We start from the raw sequence: 23,506 nt of genomic DNA, 5'->3' as shown, positions 1-23,506 counted from the left end.
CTTATATAGCGTATGATAAATAAGTCTTTCGATGTGGCACATTTATGTATGACGCTAATTAATGCAAACGTAACGTAGTAATCAATACACATTAAAGTATTAAAATAACTATTCATGTTAATAAATACTAATTTAGTTTTGAATATTTATGATCATATTAAAATACAACAATTTCTAATTGATAAAACTCTTCAATTTAGTTAATCAGTGACTATAATAAAGCTTTGTGACTATATTTAATCTTTTATTAATTAAACACATTCAATCAGTTTGCGCTCCGGTTCCAATTAAATCTTAGTCCGTTTTGCTAAGTCATCGCTTTGAAACATAATCGTTCGCTTTTCACCGACACGACGAGCACTGTGTCACATCGAGAGCGCTCAGCGTCCTAAGCGCGCAATCACAGTGAAATAGCATCGACCAGTTGGAAAACGCTTAGATAGATGACGGAGCAAAAAATTCACAAACGATTCTTGTCCCTAAGGAATAGAGCGCAGTTAATAGATTTCATTAATTAACCCGTTCAGTGAGCCGGGTGATTGTAGCACTGTCCCAAGATAAAAAGTGACAATTTCAAGCCTCTGGGATTTAGGGTTATACACTTTTTTACGTATGCGATACGACATCAGTAAGCCGCTTAGTTCCATTCGTATTGTTGGCTAAACCTTTTACATTCCCGGTAACAAAAAAACAAAACCGTTTTGCGTTTAAACTTTGTGTTTTATAAAAGGAGATGACAATATAAATGAATGTTGGGAGGGCGATTTACGAGAACCCACAAAAGAACTAAAAAAATAATGCTGAATTAAGGCCTTCTTAACAATTTACATCAATGTAATATTACTGAAAACGAATTACTATTTTTTGCTTTAGATGTTCTTTTCAAATTCATATTTAGCATACGTTAAAATATTTGATCATAGACAGCAATGTTGTATTTAATCTTTTTTATTCTTGGTTCATAATTATTATACCTTTTTTAATTTTTATTCATTGTATGCAGTATGACACATTGGTGTATTTAAAGACATACAACATTAGACCGGTAATGAATTATGTAGCATCAATCACGAAGTCGTCGTATAGTTAACATTGATTTGTCAATTGAAAAATTTCCGTTAATATTTATATATATATAAAAAAAAACAACTCACCTACTCTCCTCTTAACAATATATGCAGAACACAAACACTATTGTCTTTTTTATTTCAAGAAGTATACCTATTAATAATGAGCTCGATATCACATATATTACTATAATGTCTTAGTAATAGATGGTAGGCTTCAGTCATATTTTGATATAAGTAAAAAATATTCCTATTATTAATTTAAATCAAAATTAAGATATATATATTAGCTTAGGCTTAAGTTTAATTAATTATGTACGCTAATAACGTAAGAAGGTGAGATTTTATTTAATTTAAACTCGCCATTTACAAAACCACAAGCCACTATGACGAGAATGGATGCTTATTTTTTATACTTCTCATCCAGATAGCTAAGCGAATGGCTATAAAGACAACCGCTAAAGGTGATATAAGAAGGGTGTTACAGCAAAATTAGCCTTGAGGGTAAGGTCGTAAGGACTACAATTGCTTAAATAAATAGACTATTTTCGTATGTGCTTGACCGTACGTTAAGTATTGCCTTTTACCTGGAACGAGCGCGTAAGCTTCATTCTCTGTCTGGCTACTGAATAATTTAATATTAACTCGCGCTGCTGTAATTGAAAATAAATTTATTTTATAAAAGTAAATTTAAAAATGTATGTTTTCGACCTTTTTCGCAACTAATTCGACTTTTCAGTCATTGAGTGTTTTTAAAATAAGGTAAAAATTCAAACATCTTAGCACTTTTAGTATATCGTACGTTGGCATATTTACTTTCATTATTAAACTACTGATATTCTTAGTAATTTGCTTTATTTTAAGTTTTTAAAACAAAGCATTTTATAAGTACTTTATATTCATGAAATAAATTCTTAATTGTAAACCTGTGAAATAAAATGCTAATCAAACGACAGGAACTATCAATCAAATCAAATCAAATTAGCCCAATTCAAATATGCTTCAAAAGCACATTCGAATCCTCATTTTACAAATTAATATTTTAATTATTTTAAAAAGAGTGCTACCATCGGTTCGGAATGTGAATTCTGCATAGAAGAACCGGGAAGAAACTCCTTAAGTACTCTTTAAAAAAATATATAAACTGAATTTATATAGAAGTTTGGTAATATCTTGCATGAAATAGAGCATCACTACATACACACATTTTTATCATTTCTTTAATCCTGCAACGAATAAGCTTTAGTTATAAATTTCTTTTCAATACAGTCTTTAAATTTATATTCAGTCAATTTAAATATCGTGTAATCGTTTAACCTTAATTAAAATTTAATAAAAAAATTCGCTTTGTGTGTAAACTAATGGTTTTTACGATAACACACGTCCCACACAAAAATGTTTTGACTATGAAATATTACAGCCTATTTTGATACTTTCACCCAACTACTATAAAACCTGAGGATGTTGTGTTTTTATATGATCACTTCAGCCTACCGCAGTGTACTGCTGGACTGATAGGCTGGATAGGCCTCCCCAAGTTCGCGCCAGACATTATGGCGGAAATTCATGTATTTTGCTCTGTCACTACTCTGGGCAGGCGGGTTGGTGACCGTAGGGTTGGCTTTGTCACACCGAAGCCGCCACTGCCCGTCTTCGGACTGTGTATTTGAAAGCCAGCAGTAGGATAGTTATCCCGCCATCGGTCGACCTTATAAGTTCTAAGGTGGTAGTAGAACTGTATTATCCCTTACTCGCCTCTTACGACACCCACGGGAAGAGAGGGGGTGACTATATTCTTTACTGCCGTAACCACACAGCACATTCTATATGATATTTTCATGTTAATACATAGAAATATTCTGTACGTCTCCACTGCTGGGAAAATACTTCAAATATTTGATGTTTAATCCGCACACTAATAACCGGAGGAAACATAATAGCAAACATTCCAGATCAGACAAATATATATAAAAAGAAATGTCCAATTCAAACTGCGACTCCCAGTCGAAATAAGAATAGAACGACTTACCAGGTTGCTCCTATCAATAAAATTAATTCAAAAATAATAAATAAGCGTTTAAACTTAAAATATTTTTTCTCATGACCTGCACCTTCCACGGCGCCATCTTGTCCAGCTCCCGACGCGTTCCTCCTTCTCCCTATTGTGACGCCGTCTTGTCGATTCCTCCAAAGCATCGTTCCGTTCTCCTTCTGTTTATTTCCAATAAGACAATGGTGGTCACGTTATGAATAATGTTATACTAATATTATAATAATTTTAAACAATTATAATTTTGTTATAATTTATTTTAATATAATTACGTGAGAATTATGTTTTTTTTTTTTGTAAATTCTATTTTACGAAATAACTAGTATCTATCCTGCAATAAGATTTTTTTACCTGTTTACAAACGAAACTATTATGCATCTGTAAGTATTGTAACAAATCGAGTTTCAAGAGTTCAAATTCAATTTCATTTATTTATTTTGCAATAATAATTTCAAATAATTATTAAATTAAATAATTAAATAATAATAATAATTCTCAAAAATAATTCTGCATTTTCTATAAGTAAAGACATTGTAATTACTTTCAGTTTTGAATTTTCCGAAAGAAATTGAACTTCGGATTCTTTCATTTATATTTCATTGTCTTCGAGAAAACGGAGAGGATATTAAAACTACCGTAGTTTACATAAAAATTCATCAAGATATAAAAGATAGAAATTTTCAAAAGAATGGTATTAATACCGTTTTGTTTTCAGAAATTTATGTCATTGTTTTGTAATTAATTTGTTTTTTACAAATTTTTTTATTCTCTGTAAAACAATGTTTTTATACATTGAACGCATAATATTATATATAAATTCCGAAACATATTTCTAAATATTATTTTCAGCTATCTAGAATATTGTAAAACCTTTTTCTAAATTTATTATAGTTTTATTCTATCACAATTTTCTACAAAAAAATAAATATCAGGTATGTAATTTTATTGCTTAAGTTAACAAAATTATTGTTATTAAAAACGAAATAATTCCAGAATGTGCTCTCATATTTTCAATAAAATTTTTACAACAATTTTTAAATCTTTTAATACATTTTTATGCGATAAAATTAGTATACGGTCGAAATCAAATCAATTATTAACGTAATGTTTATGCATGGTCATACTCGCGATTCGAATACCGGTCACCGACCTTAGCTCCCGCAGGGGAATTTAATAATAAAATACTAGGCACGTCAAGACAAAAACTAATTTCGGACTCGTATATTACCCGGTTAAATTGAAGGTCACTATAGCAACAAGGCTACATAATCCGAAAAAAGATAAAAGTTAGCGGCGAACTCAACCGGCCGTAAATCTTACGACAACGTCCATAGGCTTAGGTTTAGCTTAAAGTTATACCCGAATAAATTCGGTTGTAATAAAACGTTAGGTTGTATTTTTGCAATTTTCTCTGTATTCGATGTTATTTCTCCCTCGGGTCTAATTGTTTTAGCCCAATAATACACTCGAAGCAATTATTTATTTAAGAATAAGGGTTTATTTTGACATATTGTTATGTAATATCGAATTCATTTTGAATATGAAATTTAGCAATTTCGATTAATAAATATGGTAAATGTATAAAATATTCTCAATAATATTTCACCGTGCAGATAAATTTGTAGTATAATTAAAATAAAATTGTTATAATAAGTGACGCGTTTATCTATGTGATCATTAGTCATCATTTTGGTATATATGAAATATGGTTGTTATAAAAAATGTGGAACGCGTCACACGAGCAATAAAGCCATTTCAAATACCCTTATGTCATCGATCCCGAACAATTGAAGCGTTACGTGCCCTTCGCAAATTTTCCTTAAGCCTCCGTCACGTATGAGGGGGAGAAAATACATATTAAGCCAAGTTTGGACTGCGCATTTTCGTACACTGAAACACGTTATTCGTATTTGCAACAACACTTATTGTTCGTCGTTTTAAAATAATAGCTTAAGCTCAAAAATATATACATTAATCGCTATATTATAAATTATTTTAAATTTGGAACTAGAAAAAATTTAAATAATGCATTTTTATATACACAATACGTTATAGCATCACGCATATCAATAGCTTAAATCGTATATTACTATATTATTAGATTACTTACTTATACAAGATTTAAATTTAGAAACTTAAGAATAAATTCGGAGATGAATATATTTGGATTTTCTTTATTTTTTTATGAGATCAATAATTAATCCTTATGCCTGTATTATTGTAACCCGATCGCCGAGTTAAGTAATATGGGCTTAGGAGATGTTAAATACTTTCGCGGCTACGGTATTATTGTAATATATTTTTATAATTTATTTATAGAAAAAATCCAACATCTATTAATCAATATTGCGATATGCAGTTTTAAGTGGCCCTGCTTTCTGCTTCGCGGGTTGCGGGTTCGATTCCCACCTGAGACTGGGTGTAATATTTATATCTATATATATCTATATATGTACTAACCCGGCAAACGTCGCCTTGCAGCTATTAAAATAGGGGTTGGTGGTAGAAGGGTAAAAATTTAGGGTTGTATGTATTTTTCAATGTTAAATCATAATAAAAATATATATTAGGGTAGGTCACCTTTATAATTTAGGGGTATAAAAAATAGATGTTGGCCGATTTTCAGACCTACCCAATATGCACACATAATTTCATGAAAATCGGTCCAGACGTTTCAGAGGAGCTTGGCAACAAACACCGTGACATGATAATTTTATATACTAGATTATTTCTATGTATATTTATCAAACAATATTTAGCTAGAACAGTTGGCGGCTACCTATAACACAAGCAATAAATTGCTCAACGTAGGAACAGACGACAGACTGTGTATATCTGTTATATTTATTTATCATCATTCATCATTACAGCCTATACAGTCTATAACTGTTGGACATAGGCCTCCACAAGTTTATGCCAAAAATAACGTGAACTCATGTGTGTTTTGTCATGAGTTCACGTATTTATTTATACGAGTATAAAATATGACCAATTACAGATTTATTATAATATATTATTATTATTATACCTTAATAAGAGGCAAAAAGGTTAAAACTAAAATTGTTTCACAATTCAAGGTTTCAGTGGAACGCGTTCTTAAAACAATTGTCTATCTGTTCGCGTCTTGTGTCACGTACTGTAACAGTTGTTTTCAATGCTCGCTCGTAAAACTTCCTCGGTACACTAATGTTGCGATATTCACTTCTTAGATGTGCGTTTTATTGAAATGGCCAGTAAAATAAAATTAGAATTTTTATTAAACAATATATTTAACATTTTTTGAATGTACGCCTATATGAAACTTAAAATTTTACGAAAAAAATTAATGTAAAATATTTGTCGTACTTAAATAAAAATTTGGTTAAAAATACTCTAAATGTAAATATTTTTCTATCTCTATTTTTGAAAGTTAAACGAGTTATATAAACATTGCATAAATATCATATTATATACACCAATCGGAATAAATATTTGTATTGCATACTTTTATAACAAAAGTTGGAAAAGGTGTTGCTCTGGCTGGCTGGCCGACAATATAGACTTGAAATAATGTTAGAAACTGTTATATTTCAGGAATTGAGTACTTCTAGTGAACCCGAAATTGCAATTTTCAAATGATTTAAAAATAATATAGAAAAAAAAAACAAAATTACTTCAGGACCGCTTTTTCTGATCCTTTATTATTATAAAATTGTGAAAATATTTCAGAGGTGGAATATAAAAATGAGAGCTTAATTTTATGAATGAATAGTATTCATACGACTTGTTTTCGTTCAATCGAATCGAATCACATGCAAAAAATACGTTCATACTGCAACTACCGACTGCAGCTAGTTAAATCAATTTCTCGTGTTATCCGGAACGACAGAAAAACATTGAATTTTTCCATCGAAATATATGTCCCTATGAAAAATGTAAAGGCAGTCGTGTATTTTTTTCGAATTATTGTATATTAATACTAGCTGACTCGGCAAACGTTGTCTTGCCGCTAAACGCTATTTAAAAAAAGGGGTTTGTGGTAGAAGGGTGAAAATTTAGGGTTGTATGTATTTTTCAACGCCAAATCATAATAAAATAAGGAATAAATAATTTATCTAAAAATTAAAAAAAAAATTTTTTGGGGTGGACTACCCTTAGCATTTAGGGGGATGAAAAATAAATGTTGTTCGTTTTTCAGACCTACCCAATATGCACACAAAATTTCATGAGAATCGGTCAAGCCGTTTCGGAGGAGTTTAACTACAAACACCGCGACATGAGAATTTTATATATTAGATTGAGAGTAAAACTAGAAATGTGAACAAATAAAAATTGTAAATGTAATTTTTTAATGAATGTCATAAGATCTATTGCGTGACAGTTTGTGACGCAGTTTTTCCGCCATAAAACTTGCCTGCAACATGGCGGAAAATTGGAAGTAAGTCCGGTTTAAAATAAAGTACTCGGAATGACCACAACATTTAAAAACTGTCTAATGTTTATAATATAATAAACGTTTCACACTCAACGGATCCCCCAGTATGAGTTTTTTTAGTGTTCGGGGTCCGGAAACACACACAGTACACAAATACAACGCCCAGACCACGACTAACATCTATATGGTCGATACAAATGTGTGTCGTGAGCGGGAATCGTACCAGCGACCGCCAGCGCAACAGCCAGTGCTATTACCGCTGCGCCAACGCGTCGTCATATATAGGCAGTTAACTTAATAGCTGTATTTTAGGAAGAACCCGATGGATATATATATAATAGCTACTGCCCGCGATTTCGTCCGTGTTGAATAGTTCCTTGAAAAAAACCTTCGATTTTGAAACATTCTTCATTAGTGCTCTTCTCCTATTGATCTTAGCGTAACAATATATAGCCTTTTTCGATAAATGGGCTATCTAACACTGAAAGAATTTTTCAAATCGGACCAGTAATTCCTGAGATTAACGCGTTCAAACAAACAAACTCTTCAGCCTTATAATATTATTTTATTTATTTATTTATTTATACTTTATTGTACACTACAACCACATTTTAAACAATAAACACATTTAAAAAAATATTTACAGACTGTGAAGTACAATGGGCGGACTTATGGCTATTTAGCCATTTCTTCCAGACAACCCAAATTATTATATTATAGATTTACTTGTCGAAATCGATCCCACATTTTTTAAGTAGAAAGCAGGGTTACTGGTATCTGCTAACCAATGAGCTAGTTAAACCTTGAGATTCTTTAAATGCTTCTCCTTTTGTCGTAAAAACAACTATTTAGGAACCTGAATATCTATCAATATAAACAGTCTCTTTGTTTGTCCGTAGTCACTAACTGTTCAAGAAGAATTAAAAAGTTCCCGAACAACAATTATGGTGGACAGTTCGAACGTCAGAATGGTATAAACCGAGCAGCTCGTGAATCTTTTACTAAAGATATATAAAATTTCCAAATAATCCAGAATTCTTCATAATGCTTTTTTCTACTGTCAATCATACTTAAAATTTGAATATGTGTTCTCGACTCAGCTTGTACGAAAATTCATTTGACTGTGTTTTTTCAATACATATGTATATATATTTTTTCATATATTTTATATACCTATATATTGGACATAATATTTTTACACAAACTCTGAATAAAGAAATATTAAAATTCTCAAACACGTGTCATGTTTTAGTTACCACAAACCAATTATTTCAACTTTTGTTTATTTTATAATAAATAAAATTTAATGCTTATTTATAAATCAAGAAAATTTTAATTAATAAAATAAAATTTACAGCTACTATATTTTAATTTGTTATTAAATGAATTATCCTCCATCAGTTAGTGTTCATTATTTCATTTCATCAGTTATTTTTTATTATTTTTTTTTTTTATTATTTTTACTTATAGCCTTTAGTCTTTACATTAAATCATTATAGGTATATAAATTGATATATTTTATTATAAATTTTTCAATTTAACTTAGTTAACTTGATATTTTACAATAAAAATTATGACCGTTCATCAAACGTCTATCGAAAAGCGAAAGGAATTTCGTTCCGAACGTTTATCATTATTTTTGTTTAAAAGACTATGTGTAAAGAGTGTTATTACTGGTTCAAGGATCACAAGTGGTGCTCATTATCAAGTAGCAAAACATATATGTTTCAAATACCTATAAAAAAAAGCAATTTTCAGATTCATTAAAAAGGTATCAAAATTGATAATAAACATCGTTCAGTATAAATAAAATTATTTAACGACATCAGGGTCGTAGCAAACGTTGTTTTTTCATCTTGAAATTGTTTATCGAATCGTTTGATCTATTGAATTGTCAACCGTCACCGTCGAGACGACAATCGTCAAAATGTTGACATTTTTTTTCTGATAATATGGAAATTTTCATTAAATATATATGTTGTACCTACTGAATAAATTATCGAATAGCATTTTGTACAAGAATTTCGTTTCAGGTGAACTTGAACTCCTAAATCCTCTCCATCATCGATTCAACTTAGTCTTCGTTGCATAATCCTTATATTATCATCATCAGCAGAGTCTTTGTACCAACTTAAATTTTTCAGGAAAAAAAATATATATCATGCATGCATCCATAGTTCAAAAAACGGTATAACTTATTTAAAAAAGAGCAAGTAAAACGGGTTCTCAAAAGCGGATTAAAGGCAATACGATTCCTGAATTCACATTCATTAATAAACAGGAAATTGCTTCAGTGTCTCGTCAGCGTACAGAAAAATCCTTTGATATATTGGCTCGTTATTCGCGCCATCTCCTTCGTCGGGTACTTGGATTGTTAATCGGGCCATTTGTCACGATCACGCTCGGTATTCACTGCAAACGAACGATTCAAATTTCGCGAACAATTTCGCACGGGAATCGGAGCGGTTCCTTGGACGATTGGAGCTATAACCAACTAATGTTAATTTAGCCAATCCGTTGGCAAACTGTTATAGCTCACGCTCAACGTCAAACAATGGAGTAGAGTGGACTAAAAAATTAACTTGACGTTAAATACTATAATATAACAGGTTGTTAATTTTGCTATGACAGGTAGAAAAAAGTTAAATAGTTTCTCTGATTTTTGTTTAAATAAAACGAATTTTTATATTTTGTTTCGATGGCAATTATCAGTAGATTTTATTTTATATTAGTTTGAATTTTTCAGTGTCATAAAACATATATGCTAACCTAATAGGGGTTAATAGAAAACATGTATAATTTTTAAAAGACTTAATATTTTTGTATTACTACTGCATACGTACAATATGAAAGAGTTATCATTGTTATTAGTATGACTCAATGTACAAAATTACTTTCTCTACGATTTCACGGGTAGAAGTTTAATCAGAAATACTTTTCACTTGGACAGCAAACGGTTGGTACGCTACTCAAATTCGTGTACCTATTAATCAGTAGCAAAAAAAGTTTAGTTTTGTATTATTATACAATATAATATACTTCTTACTAGAAATTACTTTATTATATTGTAATTTTATGAACATATAGGTACATAATTGTGTAAAAAAATATATATAATTTTATTTTATTATAATTAAAAGATATTAATTATCATATTTGAATCTATTTTTATTCATATATTTTTATTCATAAATAATTCTAAGCTTTTCAATTACGTTTGCCTTTAAAACAAGAAAGCATAGATCGGTATTACCTTACCAAGCGTGCTTTGCGACCTTAAATTTTGTGGAATCGCATAAGCTCTGTTACTTTGCTTTAATTTACGACCAGTTCTAATACTACTGTATTATCGTGTTGTCTTTACGTTTAGAATTTATAGTGAACATTTTTATTTTATTGTGCGGTGAAACACGAGTTATCTTTAGGAATAGCTTATCTTAAAATATCTAACGTGTAATTTTTATAATATTTTATTAGTTACAATACTCCTTCGAAACGGCTGGACCGACTGTTATGAAATTTTGTGTACATATCGGGTATATCTGAGAATCAGCCAAAATCTATTTTTCATACCTCTAAGATATAAGGAGGAGGGGGATTAAGAGGGTTAATAACATATATTATGGCAATACAACGTTTGCGGGGTCAGCTAATAATGACATAAAATTGATTTCGGAACAATTTTATTTAAGATCATAAATTATCTTGAGTTAAGTAAGTAGTTACGATAATTTTTATTTATAAAATATCCTCTACTATACAGTAGAACCCGCTGATAAGACTACTAAATAATAAGTGAACATTATTACGAGTTAATCGCTTGTGCTACTGCTAAATTATCCTTGGTTATAAACTCATGATCGATGGCAAGATAACCATCCAATTACTGGCTTTGAAAACACAGGCCGAAGACGCGGAGTAGCGTCTTCGCTGCGAAAAAACTAGCCCTGCGGTTACCAACCCAGCCCAGCTTGGTGACTATGGGCAAAACACATGAGTTCACGCCATTTTTGGTGCCAAATTGTGGATTCCTATGTCCAACAGAGGACTGTAATAGGATGAAGTGATGGTAAACTCATATTTTTATTCCTTAATCGTTTCCTTAGAAGAGTGACAAGTGTTATTTTATTAACTACCTTTAAGCACGAGGTATACGCTAGGAAAATTTTTCTCAGTCAAAATAATACTGCGTTTGTGTTCAATTTAAACATTATAATGGAACCGCACGCATTACATTATCTTCCTAAAAATTTATATTCGCTCGCCTGAATTAAGTTAAGCCTCGCTTTGTGATAGTGCGATCGCGAAAAAAGGATTTTTATTCAGGCCGTGTTTTATACATCTCCGTGTATTAGTCTTAACGTTTTAATTTTTTATCCCTTTTTGAGATTCTGTGTTAAAATTATAAAAATATACTTTTGTAGGGCAACTAACTTTGTTTAATTTTGTGTGTGAATCGGAATACGTAAATAAATTATTCTAGTTTGCGAATATATTTTCAACATTCTCTGTTATAAAAATCCTATGAGAAAATATTTAAAATCTAGGGTGATGATTTTACAAGTTTGTTCACGCGATGGTAAGATTTATGTGAACATCGGTAATTGTTTTCATTTGAATTTTAAAAGAAAATAAAAGAAAAGAAAAAATTGACGTAGTTGGTACAAAAATTATAGCTTATTATACTCATCATTGTTACACCATGACTGCTTCCAATTAATTTGTTAACATACAGAATACGATCCATGCGTCAATCAATTTTACTATCCCACCAATTTTAATCATAATAATATAGCCATAAGAGAAACAACGGATTTATTTGTATGCATATGATTGTCACACTGAATATATTTCAAAGTGAAATTGTTAATTTAAATATGTGTCATTTCGTGGTTTTAAGCCACTAGCATTGAAAATGTATAATCCGTTACATATACATATATTAATTTTTAATTAATATATAATTATTTTTATATTAATCAGCTTTTTAAATTATTTTTTATTTGCAATTTAACATATCAATCACGTAAATTTTAATGGTGAAGGGAATTAACATTTTTTTTTTAAATTTCAGTAAGAAAGTATACTTTGGTTAATTGTAATGAAATATTAATCACTATTTTAAAATACTTTTATATTTAAAATTTTACGTTATCCCGTAGATAATACATAATTTTGGTGTCGGCTATAATACATCTGTATGTACAAAGTTTCTGTGTGCACATTTTCTTTTTCCTAAATATCCTAGGTGAGCGACCAGTGCAGTCACATGACGCTTCTTCTGAAAAGAATCTTGTAGTGGAAGGTCCATTAACGTAGTATTTAACGTAGGCCCGCGACTTCGTTCGCAATATCTTTTCGTTAAATTGCATAATTTAACGAAAAGTTCTTGTTCAGTTCGCAGAGTTTTAAAATAAATAAATTTCTAAAATAAAAGTAGCCTATTTATGTTTTGTTATTTATTTATTTATTTGTCTTTGCTTCTTATCGTATTATATCGTCCATAAAGGTGTGAAATGAAAGACAAAAAAAAAATAGCTGATTTCTTTATAAAATTTTATTAGTTTCTCCTCAGTGAAAATAATTTTAAGCAAAATAATGTTCTGTGTATGTTTTAAATGCTTTTAACGACGTCTTCTAAGCTTGAAGTGTAATATGAATCAGTATATACAAATAAATAAATTTGGAGTGTGTTTGTAATATTAAAATAACCGCTTTTTACTAAATGCATATGGATGTATACACGGTACATATGTTATGTCAGACACAGCTAGTTAATTAATATGACTTTAAAATCAATTTCCACGACATTCTTACTTAGAATCACTGTAAAGGGATCCTACTATTTCGTGATTATATTGAATTTCGGCGAATTACTATTAAGTCAAATTTATGAGCCAATCTTTTTAATGTACAAGCAAATTCACGGAAGGTGTTCGATACTGTAACTTTTATGAGACACTTCATCAGTTAACTCATTCTTAATGTGCTTTTTGTTTTTTTTTGTTTTTATTCTAAGCCTTTCTAAAATATACTATGCTCTATATCGTTTTTTCCTAGATACATCTTGGTATGATGAGAGCTCTATGCTAAGCAAAGGAAAGGAATCATGTTTATTTTTTTTAGTAATCTTGGTTTTATTATCTGTATGTGAAGATAGGTCGGTATAACCTTACCAACAAATCATGAAGCTATTACCAAGTTATATTTTATCAACAGGTCTACGTCCGGGTCCGAGCGTGAGGGCGGAGTCACTGGACGCGGTCAATTTGTCAGCGGTGGCGGGAGGAGACGCCACGCTTCCTTGCGACACCCGATCGCCTCAGCCACCCGACGCTCTTCTTCTTGTCGTCTGGTACAAAAACGATGTACCTATATACAGGTAATATAAATGGTTTCCGGTTTTTTTAGTGATGAATGACGAAAAAAAAAATACGATGACACGCGATGCGAAAAGACGGATATTTCAATACGCTTAATACCGATGAAATAGTGCGCATTATACTCATATACATATAACATAATTTCAAATCACATCGTGTCGTCTCGTGCGTTTTATCAAGAAACTAGCTACTGCCCGCGACTTCGTCCACGTTGAATAGTTACTTGAAAAAAAAAATACAAAATAACCCTAAATACAAAATATCAACATTTTACTACCTGTAAAATAATTTCACTGAGAGCTGTTAAGATTCGTGTGTATTTATATGTATTATATAATAATAAAGAGTTGAACGTAAATAAATGCGTTACTGAAATAGTCTCAGAATCGGTAGGCAAATTAGTAAAAAAAAAATAATGTAAATTTATAAAAAAAAAAATTTACGCTTGGACTGAAATCATAGATTAAGGTTGCGAATTATTCTGTCTTTTATACCTTAAAAATATAATTGTATTTTTGACTATAAAAGGTCCTGAATCAAAGTTTTGAGAAAAACGATTGTTATATCTATAAAACAGATTGCAAGCCAGAATATAAAACTGTAATAATATAGTAAGTAATCGTATTAGTAGCCCGTCGCAGTACCGCACCGCGATGCGTCACCGTAGTATTGCTGCGATTCAATGTTATATCATAATACGCCACTGTGTCTAAGTTAAGGCATTTCGCACATGATATGATATTGTAATTTTCGCACGGTATCATACGTTATCAAAATGTGACAAGGCGCGATACCATACGCTACTTCTAGCGGAGTACTGTATTGAACCGTGATGCATTGCCATAATTGAAACAGCGCGATGGCGTTTCATAATTGTGGCGTGGCACTGTTGTGCGTGTGTGTGTGTGTGTGTGTGTGTGTGTGTGTGTGTGTGTGTGTGTGCGTGTGTGAGTGATGTCTTACCATAATTGAGGCATAGCGATATTTCGTACGGCAAGTGGGGCGTGGCGCTTTGTTCATGTGTGGTGCGTCACCACAATTGATTCAAGGCGTGATGGATTTAATTGTGACGAAGCGTAGAACGCACCGTGATACGTCACCATTATAGGCGCAGTCCAATCGTACTGCGATACGCTGTCATATTTATAAATAAATAAATAATAATCACTTGTTAAGTTACATCACAACATTGCAGTGATATGTATTGGTGATGAGTACTCCAACGCGAAAAGGCGTCGTAAGGTGATGCAGTATGACAGCAGAATAATCATGTTCCGCCATAACGATGTCGCCTAGTGTAATAAAGTTGAATTCTATGTAACGTCTCAATGTCTAATGTACAATAAAGATGAAAAGAAAAAGTTTTACAAAAATAAGAATGATGAAACCAGCAAGAGAATATAGTGAAAAACTAATTTTTTCATTAATTGTGTTTGCACACAAACAAAAAAAAAACGACTTTATTTACATCGACACGTATAATACAACGTGGGTAGACGAAAAATTAGTCAAGTAAATACGCGCTATCAAACATTACGCATAAAGTAATTTAAATGGGATCATAAAACAAGCACTAGCTTTCGATTAAAAGAAGAATCATCAATATTGGTATACCCAGAGAAAAATTATACGGTATAATACAACGTAGGTCGACGAAAAGTAATCAAGTAAATAGGCATAATTATATATAATTCGTATAGTATTTGTCAGATTTCAATTTAATTTAAACAACAGACGTAAAAAATACAACCAAGCTCAATAAACCTCCCCCTTTTTGGAAGTTGACTAAAAATAATAAAACAGGTGAAGATCAAATTTCTATTGAGTTCCATTGTCAATAATGGAGAGCATTATTGAGAATTATTTGTTTTCGATTTTTTTGTACCCGATATTCACGCTTACGATCATAATTTATATTAATTGTCGATGAACATTTCTTTGAAACTGTGAAACAATTAAGTCTATGTAGTTGTTAGTGAACGAGGCTTCGTCGTACAAAGTATTAAATCTTCGTGTTTCTTTTTTTATAACTTTGACACGTCTTTGTCTTACAAAAACATAGATGTTTTATATAAAATAATATCAAAAGCGTAATAAAATATATTATTAATAGGCTACTGAACACTTAAACATATAATAACTGTGTATTTTATGCAATAATACATTAGGTCTGACCACAGAGGTCTGACGTTTTTTATTGTCAGTAATTGGAAATAATTTCTATTTCAAAGGTAAAAAAAATAAAACCACATTTTCTTAATTAAGAAAAAGATAAGCTCACCTGATATTTTACTGTCGTTGTTCCAGCTTATCAGAAACGAGTCTTAATGTAATGCCGCAAAGTTTAATTTGGCTTAACAGAGATTTACGCCAGTTTTTGGTTTACGGGGACGAGATTACTCAGCTAAGAAGGTCAATCGTCAAATTTGTTGCCGTCCTTAAAACGGTCTTTATTAAAACCTCAATTCAGGATATTTTTTTTGTTGCCCCAGTGGAATGAAAATTGTTCGTTGTGTACTTTTATGGTTCTATAAACTAGTATATTACCTAACTTCGCTTATTAGTTTAATAATATACAACGGTACACCAGTTATATATATTATTTTTTATATAAATATTGTTTTTAGTGTAATTTTATATGAGAATTAAAAAGACCTTTGTCGATAGGAATATAAACATTTTATTAGTATGACCGCTAGGCTTTATTTAATTATCGACGTAAATACTCAATTCTCTGTAACTAGGCTTTGTGCTCTTCTATCTACCAAAAATTTGGAATATGTCATTAAATTTAAATGAAAAAACTAACAATGATTAATTGTTGCTACCGTGACCACTGCTTCGGCATTATTTTGAAAGGAACTTCAGTTGTGTTGCGTAATTACAATTTCTTGTTATGCTGCGGGACACTGCACACTCTTTTGTTTTATTGTTGCAGACAGAACACCTCTTAAAAAGAAAAAGGGTAATCACATCTATTGAAATTTGTATACCAAAATTGTAAAAAATAAGCCTATACTTAAATATACCAATTAAATGATTTAAGCATTTCACACTCAGCATTGATAAGAATAATAGGTATGAAATATGTTTCATAGATATATGTAGAATTAATATAGAGAAAATGTGTGTAAGATTGCGGTCCAATCTATCTCCTTGATAGAAGAAGTAGACATTGCTCGCCAATAGTACATTATTGTCTATTACACGACAATATCTTTTTATGGCACCAATGCCGTATTACACGACGTTTTCCAGTAACGGACTAGAGACTATTTACGTAAAACTGTTCTTCTCGACGTTCGAACCTGTGTAAAAAGTTGCCCACCGCTCAGATCGATGCGGACTTTGGACAGTTTTATTAAAACTCCTAAAATAATACGATTTATTCCTTAGCTTCAAATTAGATGTTTTTAATCTAGAAAGCTTACCAGGGCAGTTCATTCTTACAACTTTTTTTCCCCTTGAATCGAGTCAACGACACTTTGGTGATGCCAAATTAATTATTTGTTTAAAACTTCTAAGGTTAAATTAACAAATTTTCATTATCATAATCATCATTTCAGCCTATTGTAGTCCACTGCTGGACATAGACCTACACAAGTTCACGACTTGAGTGACGTGAACTCATGTGTGTTGCCCAAAGTCACCAGGCTGCGCAGGCTGGTTGGTGGCTGCAGGGCTGACTTTGACGTACCGATGACGTCTTTAGCCTGTATATTTCAAAGCCAGCAGTTAGATGGTTATCTCACCATCGGTCAGCTTTATAAGTTCCAAGGTTTAAAAAATGTAAGGAGGATATAAAGCTAGCACGAATGTTTTTTATTATTTATAGGCAAAATCAAAAACGTCACGAAAAGCTTGTGAGCTATATTATCTAAGTTGACACATCAAAAATGCACCACCCACTTATATCACAAACGATACTGAAAATTTAATAGCTGCTCGCCACAGTTTTGTAACAGGGAGTCGTTTAACTAAGATAATAACAACACGTCCATTGTTGCCATTGACGTGTTAGCCTCGCACATTATCTTTCTATGTTAGTGTGTAGCTAAAAATAGTTGAATTACATATGTCTATTTCTTTACTAAAATATTTTTTATTCCTAATAGTAAATAACAACATAGCATAATTGTTTGATCGCAAACGAAAAAAAAAAAAACCGACTTCTATCAACCAAGTAATACTACGTAAGATAAAAATAGTCAAGTATTATAAATACGCGCTATCAAAGATTATTCAAAAAGTATTTATCACATCTCGATTAAATTTAAATGGGACCACGTGACAAGTAATAGCTTTTTATCAAAATTAGTACACCCAGTGAAAAGTTATGCGGTATAAATACGAGTACAACGTAGGTCGACGAAAAAATAGTCAAGTAAAAACGCAATACTAGATATAACTCGAAAAGCGCTTGTTAGATCTCAATTAAATTTAAATGTGACCACATGACACATGTCGGCTTTCGAAAAAAAAGATTGAAATCGGTCTGCCCTGTCATAAGTTCTTAGGTAAAATTCATAAAAAAATACAATCGAATTGAGAATCTCCTCCTTTTTGGCAGTCGGTTAAAAGCACATCTTCTTAACGCAATTAGAGCTCAGCTAAAGTTTCTTTGAAAAAAAAAATATTCCATCAGAAGTTTATTAGTATAAAAAGTATTCTTACAGCGATATATCAACATTGAATATTATACTAACGCAAAAAAATGGAAATGATAAGAAAATAAGGAAAATTATTGTCGGTCTTAATTAATTAAAGTGATAACATAAAAATTAATAAGTTTTTGCTTCTCATAATATATTCCCCATGCTATAATTGTGTTAAATATTCAAAAAGCATGTTATATCCACCCCATGACACAAAGGATTCATGGTTAAATCATATTCTAACATTGTGTGCATATTTTATGAATTGCTCAAGCGCGCATATGTTATTCAGAATGGTTCCGCGATCCCTAAATAGATTTACCTCAGTTGTTTCGATAATTTAATAAATATTGTAAAATTGTTATTTTCGTTTTTTTAATTTTATCATTCATCAACAATCGTTTTCCGATATTTTGATTTAGTTAAATTAATCTATTTACCATAGTTCATTTTTTAACCGACTTCAAAAAAGGAGGGGGTTACTCAATTCGACCGAATATATATATATTTTTTTATGTATGTTCGGGGATAACTTCGTCGTTTATGAACCTGATTATGATTTTGAATATTATTTTTTTTTTTTGTTGGAAAGGAGATATCCCTGGTGTGGCACCAAGATGAGGAAACCAAGATCTGATGATAGGATCCCAGAGAAATCGAGGGAAATTCGAAAATCCGCATAACTTTTTACTGGGTGTAGCGATTTTAATACTTTTTAATTTAATCGAAAGGCGATATTTATCGTGTAGTCACATTTAAATTTCATCGAGATCTGATTACAACTTTTGGAGTAATCTTTGATAATGCGTATTTACTTGACCAATTTTTCGTCTACCTACGTTGTATTACTTGTAGATATAATTAAAGTCGGTTTTTTTGTTTGCCTGCAAACACAATTATTAAAACTCAGTTTAAACGTGGCTTCATAAATGCATATCAATAATGTATTTTATGGACAAAAACTCCTCCTTTTTCGGAAGTCGGTTAATAATTAATCTATATTAAAGACATGATCGTGAACTTAAGAATTCTAAGTAGAGAGTCTAAATCTGTCAACTCACGGTGTCCATTAGTTATTTGTATTCAATATGTGTTTCGTTATTCCTAAATCGGATTGTGAAGATTTATTATTCTCTAACGTCGTTTTCCAGCAACGTCTATTGTGTTTTAACGAAATAGATAATTTAATAATAAATAATATTGACACAGAAACATAAATTGATTGGAAAATTTTTATTCAATAAACGCAAAGAAAAGTAATCCGAATTGAATAAAAATTTTCAATGCCCGCTTCCACTTGATAAGGTTTAACATCGGAAATATAAATAAACGTTTAAAAAAATATTTAGCCGCTTAATACTCGAATCGTATTTTTTTTTATTTTAATATTAAAGCGCAAAATAAACCGAGGGCTTAAAAATAAATGTATGTATTTATGTCCATGGCCCACCTACACTTAGTTGGTGATTTTGTTCTATATTTTTGTCTCAACTTCATTATATGATCATCACGAAGCGTGTCAACTCAATGGTGATTATACGTATAATCTGCTTTATAATCAATACGCTTTTGAGAATTTATTCTAAAGTGGATATTTTAAGTAAACAGTAATAAAGTAACAATGATTAATGTAATAGTTACAATTTTATATTATTAACTGTACTATAATATAAGTATTTATATTAAATCTGTACAGGATCAGCCACCAGAAAGATCTATAACTTCCACACGATTCATATATTTATGTTAGTAATGTTTATATATTAGAGTATATGGTACATAATCGGTATTAAAGTCAGTAAATACAGCTAAAATTGCCGGTTCAGTCACTTTCGCGGCTACATCGAAACTACGTCGGTTGTGCTAAAACTTTGTAAGGGTTGAATTTCGAATTTCTAAAGAGCTACAAGAAGGCATCAAAGGTCTTTGTGATTAGACCTAATGAAAATGAATAAAACAGCACTACAAAGTTTTAATATACAAACATGATCTTATATTGGATATTATTTTGTTACACTCTCGCGAGTATCAAATTATTTTAACACAAGTTTAGTTTGATTCATTATTACAGTTAATTTATTTTAATTTGCAAGGTTTTATCGTCTTTGATGATTGATTTTCTTTTTTTTTTTTTTTATGTTACTAGGTCGACAAACAAGCGTACGGCTCACCTTATGGTAAGCGATTACCGTAGCTTATAGACGCCTGCAACACCAGAAGCATCGCAAGCGCGATGCCGACCCACAATCCCCAATCCCCCCACGAGCTCTGGTCACCTTACTCACCAACAGGAACACAACACTGCTTGAAAACAGTATTATTTAGCTGTGATCTTGTGTTTTCTTTTGTTTTTGGTCTGCCTTAATGAGTAAACAGGTTTTTGTCTGATGGAAAAAAAAATTTTAAAATGGACGAATCAAGAAAAGATAATAAATACTTATAATAATAAATAAATAGATAAACGCTTCCCACTTTCAACGGCTTTCAATAGGATTTTTTTCTGTGTTGGGGGCCCAGAAATACACACGAACGCAAATACCCTTACCACGACAAACTTCTACATGGCCACTAAAAATGTGTGTCATGTGCAGGGATCAAACCGCGACCGCTAGCTTCACTGCAAGTACTGTGACAGCAGCGCCAACGCGTCGTCAAAATATCATAAATTTTGTGTAGTTTTCTGTAGTTAGTGTGACTAAAAGTAAAATATATAAAAAAAATATCACGATGAAAATATAATTTTCGTTTCGATACCAATCAATACGCTTTCAATCAAAGTACGTGTAGCTGTTAAATCAAATACGATATACTCAGGGAAACCTTTCCAGTACATATCTTTACACCAATGACGGATTATGACGAATTTATATGTTATTAGCTATTGGGCATTACTCTCGCCTCCATCAGTTTTGATTGATGACGTTTTAGTAAATAGCTGCTAGTTCGGTTTTATTGATCAAAGCTGTATTTAATCTGACAAAAGGTTCTCATAATATTCACGTTTTCTTTATAATATTTAACGGTAAAAAAATTGTCTTACATTTTTAAGTCAACTGATTGAATGAATAAGATTCCTATCACTCAATTTCTGCCCTAAAAGCTGCTTATATTCTTTTAGAAATTGAGTTTAATTTCTTGTCCAACCATACGATAATTTTTACTTTTAAATTGTGAATAAATTTTTAAGGATTCGTTACTTTTTTTCAAAACGTAACATAGGTTTATATTATCTTTATAGCCATAATAAAGATACATTTCCGCACTATTAAATCCGTCAGTTTATCTCAATGTGACAGCATTACATTACGGACTATACAAAGAACTGGGTAAAAGTTAGGACGTCGCCTTAAGCTCGCTTAGTTATGAAATATTTATGAGTAAAACGTTTTCGTTCCGAAGCATACAGCCTTCATACGAATTTCCAAGGTATCTTTTGAGATATATAAGCGTTTCTGGATAATTACCCAGGGAACGAATGTCAAATTGCTTGAATTTATACAGTAGGTTATGTTAAACTTTTTCTATATTTTTAATTTTCAAAACACTTTTAAAGCAGATATTTTCAATTCTATAGTACATTTCCGTAAATATGTCATAATAGTAGCGAAAAAAGTAATGCAACTGCAATGGGTACTTCCATGTTGTTTAAGTATTGATAGAAGTAGAATAAATAATGTGATAGTTCTAAATATCGTGAATCTAAATTTGTTGAAATCATTAGTCTGTAGTATTAACGGGTACTAGGTAGTATCTACAAGTAACAGATTTAAAATCTTATATTTGTAATTCTAACGCTTATAGCTTTTACGTTAGTTAAAAAAAATGTTCATGAGGACAAAAAAACCGCGATAGTAGGTAGATACGCTTTAGCCTGTAATATCCCACTACTGGGCATAGACCTCTTTCCCCATGTAGGAGAAGGATCAGAGCTTAATCCACCACGCTGCTCCAATGCGGGTTGGCGGATATATACTAGATATATATAGATAGATACTATAAGTAACGATCGCTATCAGGTGTACACGATAACAACCGGGACCGACGGCTTAACGTGCTCTCCGAGGCACGGTGAGGAGACCCACAAGGACTGCACAAACACCCAGACCACGGCAAACACCTGTATGGCCAATACAAATGTTTGTCATGTGCGAGGATCGAACCCGCAACCACTAGCGCAACAGGTACAATCCATGACTGTGACCATTGCGCCAACATTGCGCCAACATGGTAGGTAGATAAATTAGTTAAATTTGTAATTGTTAATTTTGTAGCTATTATGGCGGCCCAAGATACAAGCGTAGCTTAGTTTGGGTCCCACTAGCAAATACTGTATATTCTATACAAATGTAGTTTACTTGAATAAATAAATAAAGAAAAAAATGACTTAAATAAATCTGTGTAAGCAATAAGTGACTTTTGGATTGAAATTATATACATATATGCAGGTAGTAAATACTTTTGAAATTCAAAGGCCATAAAATGTGGGTTGTTAGACAATTTAGTTAGGTAACAATAAAGAAACTTGTGGTAAAAAAACTGTGGTGTGCTTTAGAACACACGACTGAAGTAAAACTGAGGAAACGTAGCTCTCTTTCTACTTTCACTAACTTATATATCTCTCTCAACTTCCGTACCCATCGCCCGATCATACTTTTCATAACGTTCTCGTCACGCATCCACCAGCTTACTCGCCAAGTCTAACGTACGTAAAGTTTTACTTCAAAAATCACTTTCCCCTTTACGTATTGTTTAATTATATATGATCTACCTTAGTAAGTTAACAGAACATAAAACTTCCAATTTCGCAGGAATAGGACACGTTCGAGTTGACAAGTGACAGAAGCAAAAGTTTTACTGTTACGAGTTTCGAATAATTCTTTAACTGAATTAAAAATTGACATTCGTAGTCGTTTACAAATTAAAACTTTTTTATATGT

The 23,506-nt window shown here is 31.5% G+C and overlaps 1 protein-coding gene across 1 annotated transcript in view; it reads left to right on the top strand.

The window, feature by feature from the left end:
* Positions 1–23,506, top strand: part of LOC123670152 (nephrin-like) — a 151,077-nt gene that overhangs the window by 41,723 nt on the left and 85,848 nt on the right. Inside the window, exon 2 of the mRNA XM_045603660.1 lies at positions 13,751–13,913. Within this exon, the coding sequence (XP_045459616.1) occupies positions 13,751–13,913 (163 nt within the window). The remainder of the gene's footprint in view (positions 1–13,750; positions 13,914–23,506) is intronic.

The sequence above is a fragment of the Melitaea cinxia genome, chromosome 4, assembly GCF_905220565.1.
Source record: "Melitaea cinxia chromosome 4, ilMelCinx1.1, whole genome shotgun sequence".
NCBI classification, from domain to species: Eukaryota; Metazoa; Arthropoda; class Insecta; order Lepidoptera; family Nymphalidae; genus Melitaea; species Melitaea cinxia.
Note: the sequence above shows the minus strand (reverse complement) of the source record. Positions and strands in the feature narration are given on the sequence as shown.